Source organism: Terrapene carolina, unplaced genomic scaffold (genome assembly GCF_002925995.2).
Source record: "Terrapene carolina triunguis isolate 2854851 unplaced genomic scaffold, T_m_triunguis-2.0 Scaffold12418, whole genome shotgun sequence".
In the NCBI taxonomy this organism is placed as follows: Eukaryota; Metazoa; Chordata; order Testudines; family Emydidae; genus Terrapene; species Terrapene triunguis.
The window spans coordinates 1-5,919 of NW_020676769.1; the positions used below are offsets into that span (position 1 = coordinate 1).

The window sequence follows — 5,919 nt, forward strand, 5'->3', positions numbered from 1 at the left end:
TCTGATAGTGGCCAATGCCAATTGACCCAGAACAGGTAATCATCAAGTGATCCATCCCCTGTCACCTATTCCCAGCTTCTGGCAAACAGGCTAGGGACACCGTCCCTGCCCATCCTGGCTAATGGCCATTGATGGACCTATCCTCTATAAACTTATCTAGTTCTAAAGTCTGCCTCTTTAGTCTGAACTTTCCCTTTTTCCCCCATCCCTTTCTTGTGTTCCACCTGAATCTCTCCTGTCTAGCATTACATTTGTTTGATTATGTAGTCATTCAATTACAGTCTCCGTTCAAATTCCACGTGATTTGGACTTGGGCACCTTAGAGGGCCTTGTAAACCGTTTTTCAAATCCTCAGTAAGGAGGCTCTCAGGGCAGCTGGCCTCCTTTTGATATCTTAGGGATATTTGATTATATATATTATAGTGTTCAAGAATATAGGTCAAAACATATAGAAAAGCTTTATTTGGAAACGAGACCATGCTGAATGCTTGAAAGTTTAAATATAAGGGATTTCAAACTTGTTGGATAGGCTCTTTAATGACACAAGAACCAAGTTCTTGTATATTTAATGGTATTGTATGGTATGGTTTTTGAACAAAAAGGATATTGTACACTTATTTGAGGTGATATGAGTAATTTTAAATGTTTTTTCCAAAGCTACATTGGTTCGATTTAAAAGAATGCTTGAGTTTGGAATATTGAAACAAAATAGAAATCTTTCCATAAAATGGAGGAGGGGAAAATCCAATAGAAACACTTGTTCCCCAACAAACATGATGCTGCCATGTTTGTGACTCCGCAATTGCAGCATTGTGCTACCTCATGAGAATCAAAGTAAAACTGGCATGTCTGTTTTCATTGTCTAAGCAAAGTGAAAAGTAAATATAAGGAGAAAATTAGAATTTTTAAATACTTTTCATATAAGGTCTTTTGTAATCAAACGAATTTTTTAATATTAGTAACCTGAGCATATATTGAACTTTTTTGTGATCAAACTTTTCTATCAATAAAAGATGGTTAGATTGCCAATTATAAAAGTGTATTAACCCTCTCCTCCCAAAAAGAAGAACCTTATATAATTACTTATGGGAAAATTTTATTAGAATGTGGCTAGAGTTAAGTATTGAAACTTAAGATCTACAGATTTCCTTAGTTTCATTAGTTCAGCAGTGAATTTGGTGAATATACGGGGTCTGAGCCAAAGCCCATTGAAGTCAGTGTGAGTCCCTTTTGCATCTGAACAAAATTCCATAAATTATATAAGCTATTTTAATAATTTTTTAAATAGAATATAACCTCATTCTTCTACAGGTGAAGATGGCTTATTCCTGTTAGAAGCTGGAAAACATGAATTCCCATTCAGCTTTCAACTTCCACAGGAGTAAGTAAAACAATGTAACTCAGAATGATCATTTTGACAATTTTTGCTCTTGAAGAATAACTAGAGTAACTGGAGCAACTTAATCTCTTGGTTTTGATTTCTCCAAATCAGATTAATAAATAAACTTTTATGGTTATCTTGACCAGCCATCACATAGGCTTGCCTTATGTGTTATGATTTCCCCAAGGGCTTAAATAGAAATCTTCCCATAACATTGGTAGCGGGGGGAGAGAATCCAATAGAAATATAGCACTGCCATATTTGACTCAACCATTGCAGCATTGTTCTAGTGTATGAGAATCAATGTAAAACTGGTGTGGTAGTTTTCATTGTCTAAGCAGGGTTCAAAGTAAATATAAGGAGTAAGTGTGTGTGTGTGTGTGTGTGTGTACGCACACAAAATTTGGAATCCTATGATAAGCTTACATGTGAAAATGTTTTTTATGACTGTGTTTGTTTCAGACCTTTGGTGACCTCTTTTAGTGGAAAGTATGGCAGTATTCAGTACTGCGTGAAAGCAATTCTGGAAAGGCCTGTAGTACCTGATCAAAGTGTAAAGAGAGAACTTCAGGTTATCAGCCATGTTGATGTCAACTCGCCAGCTTTCTTGGTAAGAGCAATTTTTTTTTTTCCAAACCTGTGTTCAAGAAGTATTTATACCGAGCTGTAACCAGTTCAGTGGTACCATGGTCTGTCGTTTGCTGGCTTCTGAAAGCATATAAGCTCCCTTCTAAGCTTTCTCTATAAATAGATGATCTTGGGTTGTGTGAATTGCAAACAGAGTGGCTTTTTTAATACCATTGATTTAATAATTCCCTGCCCACAGGGCTGCTTTTGCCAAAAAGTTATGCAGGCTTGAAATGCATTAATAAGGCTTAATAATAATAATAATAATAAATGCACAAACCTAAAGTAGTTACTTTTACCAGAGCAACTACTTTCACAGGGCTGCAGTGTCCTAAACTCTTCAATAATAGTAGGTTGAGGAACAGTAATTACAGAAGAGTATTAATCATGCTGAGTCTGTCATTTAAGCTCTGGCCATTATGCTATGTATCCTTCCATTTTTGCATGTCATTTTCTAACATTAAGTGCATGCATGCAGCTGCTTCAGAGATCTCTTCAGTTATTTCTTATAACAGATTTGGCCACATTAAAGCATTGAACTTCTAATAATCACTAGAAATACTGTAGAATAATAAGAAAGATCAGCCTATAAGTAACAGAATAGGCAAGATGGAAGCTAATGAGCTAGATTCTTTTATCTAAACCCATATTATCAAAATAATATAAAATTATACCTTGCACTTTCATGATAGCAACTAGGACCTAATGGTTATTCATTTAAATATGAAAGAATATCTGCTTCAGAGAAAAACCTAGGATAATGTTAACGTTCCATCATAATACTTATGAGACTAAGATGCATTTTTTTTTATGTTGGATGATTTACTTTTCTCCTAATATAGCATATCCTTTTTGTTTCATTTTTCTTTTTTTTAAATTTAGAACTTGTATAAATCTTTTGGCAGTAACAACTGTAAGGAGTAGATCTAGTCCTTGCATTATACACAACTCTATTAATGGTCAAAAATAGGCAATATTGGGGGGGGGGGGTGTATGTATAAAAAAAATTTGAAAGGCACCTTTATTGTGTTACTATAGACTCTGAATATTTTTTTTTTAAAGTTAGTCATTTAAGGGCACTATAAAGAAGAGCTTGTTCAGCAGGAATCTAAAGTTACATAATTTAAATTCATTCTGCAAAGAATCTGATTCTAACATTGGGATTGTGCCCCTTTTATTATGCATACATATTGTATAAAGAAGGCTGTATAGGTGTGTTTTTGTTTGTTTGTTTGTTTGTTTGTTTGTTTGTTTTTTCCAAAAAGTTGTGTCTTGTGTGGTGGTGACTTTACTTTAGAAATACCAGGAAAGTAAAGTCTGGTCATCTTTGGTTTGCTAGAAGACCTACTTGATGTCTCAGACTACATTTACTGTGGGCTCTCTCCCGTTTCTTTTACAAAGTCTGGTTTTATCCAAAATGTAACTATCCATTAATGTTAAATAAGTAGTTACAATCTAAAACTAAAATTTCAAACAGTCCAATTAAAAATCACATCTCCGTTGATTGATGTTTCATTTGTGACTTTTGTGATGTTGAAGTCGCAACCTGAATTTCTAATGTTAAAAAAAGCAGAGTTTTTTTTAATTTAAAAAGTTAACATTTTTGCTTCATATCCATACATCATAAAGAAAAGCACAAGCCAGTTTTTTTTTTCCTGTGCAGTTCATCTTCTAAGCAATAGCCTAAAATAGAGAATCAGACTTGAGCATCAGGTATCTTTTAAATGAAATGTATAGTGACTGTCCAAAATGTATCTGTTTGTGTGTTGATAGTAGTGGTATGAGGTTAAGGACTTGATGGTATTTGTACTATGCAACTGTAATTACAGAGGACAGGAATTTGGATATTTAGGACCAGATTCCTCAGCTCATTGCCCACAAGTGAAAGTCAGTGAGACTCTGCTTGTGCTCAACAAGTTACGAGATTGGGGCCTTTCAGTGGCTCCCATACTTCATTGATTCACATACCATCATCTTAAAAATGTGTTGTGAAGTGAATGGATGGAACATCAAGCTCATGTACCGCAGTTTGGGAACCCCTAATACAGTGTTTCCCAAACTTGGGTCGCCACTTGTGTAGGGAAAGCCCCTGGCGGGCCGGGCCGGTTTGTTTACCTGCCGCGTCCGCAGGTCCGGCCGATCGCGGCTCCCACTGGCTGCGGTTTGCTGCTCCGGGCCAATGGGAGCTGCTGGAAGCGGCGCGGGCCGAAGGACTTACTGGCTGCTGCTTCCAGCAGCTCCCATTGGCCCGGAGCAGCGAACCGCGGCCAGTGGGAGCCGCAATCGGCCGGACCTGCGGACGCGGCAGGTAAACAAACCGGCCCGGCCCGCCAGGGGCTTTCCCTACACAAGCGCCGTCCCAAGTTTGGGAAACACTGCCCTAATATAGAATTGTTTTTGCATTCTATTCATAGCTGCAACTGTTCTGTAGTACGTGGGGGACAGGCTGTCATGGTGCACCAAAATTGGGAGAGCAATACTTTGAATGCCATGGAGCAGTGCATCAGAGTGGCTCAAAGAGTGTGTCGGGGTTGTGGCTAGGTTTCACAAACTGCAGTAATATTGGCTGCTGCACATCTTTTTAGGACTATATTAGCGAAAATGAGCTAGCTAGGTAGATGCCTTGGATCCTGACTTTGAGTTATAGTAAGCTGGGATTCTATGTCAATCACCTATTTAGTTTACTTGCATTTTGCAAGCTTACTGTAGCAATCTTCTGAAGCTTTGCACGAGTAATGTAAATTTCACCTGACATGACAGTCGTACTGTGGGAGAGCTGTTTTCATCGCTTAGGTCTGAATTTTAATGTATGTTTATAGTTTAACTTAGCCTTGCAAAATTGCTATGAAAATAGACCAGCTCAGGCACAAAATGTACTCACCCACACTTTACTGTGATTGATGATACGTAAAATATAACTTACTCTTTCTTTATCTGCCAAATAGTTGCTTGTTCCAGGCTAATGGGTGAAATAAAAGCTAAACTAATTACTTTCATTTTCTTGCATAAAAATGAAATATTAATGTAAACAACCAAATACAATGATTGCCCTTCAGGGAAGATATTTTCTCTTAGCCCTTTAAAGGCCACGACTGTAAAACTTGGCTGTAACTTGCATGCTTTGAACTTTGCATACAGCTAAAATTCAAATGCATTGAAAATGTATGTAGGTCACTTTAATAACTTTTTACATTTAATAGTTTTTATGTTGGATTCAATTTGGCTGGGTTTTTTTTTAACTTGGAAATGACCACATCCTGGTTGAAGACCATGGGAAAACTCCTACTGTCTTCAATAGTACTACCAGGATTTCATCCCAAATTTGGTTCTGAACTAGATTCCAAAACTCTGTATCCATTAACTTTAATTTCACAGTGGAAATAGCTGGCAGATTTTTGCCATTTGAAATTAAAAACTTTTATCATTGTGTTTTTTGTAGATGCCTGTTTTGAGAAGCCAGGAGAAGATAGTTGGCTGTTGGTTTTTCACCTCTGGTCCAGTCTCTCTGAGTGCCAAAATTGAGAGGAAGGGATATTGTAATGGTAAGAATTTTCTTCAACTCTGAAATACACTTGTGAATATTAGCATAATCTTAATAATCAAGCTATTTGGTCATGTCTTCAAACACAGAAGCAGTTCAAAACCAACACTAGTTTGTAACAACAGTTAAATGAATACTTCTCATTTAGCAGTTAGTGAAATCAGACCTGTGTAAACTTGGTGAAAAGATTACATCTGTTGGTAATGCAAATTGAAAGCTAGTGTTCTGGTATCTCAAATGTAAACCACCTTTTGAATAAGGAGTGTAAAGGACAACAGAATAAAGCTGTTTGGCAGGCAGACTGTTTTATTAGAATAGTATCAGAGGGGTAGCCGTGTTAGTCTGAATCTGTAAAAGGCAACAGAGGGTC

General features: G+C 37.0%; 1 protein-coding gene across 1 annotated transcript; it reads left to right on the plus strand.

Annotated features, from left to right (window-relative positions):
• Positions 1 to 1,311: 1,311 nt before the first annotated feature.
• LOC112124228 (arrestin domain-containing protein 4-like) lies at positions 1,312 to 5,550 on the plus strand (the record flags this gene model as incomplete). The annotated part of the gene is made up of 3 exons (XM_024222750.1): positions 1,312 to 1,381; positions 1,844 to 1,991; positions 5,448 to 5,550. Coding segments are annotated over 3 exons (321 nt in total), but the record flags the coding sequence as incomplete, so codon positions are not given.
• Positions 5,551 to 5,919: the final 369 nt, after the last annotated feature.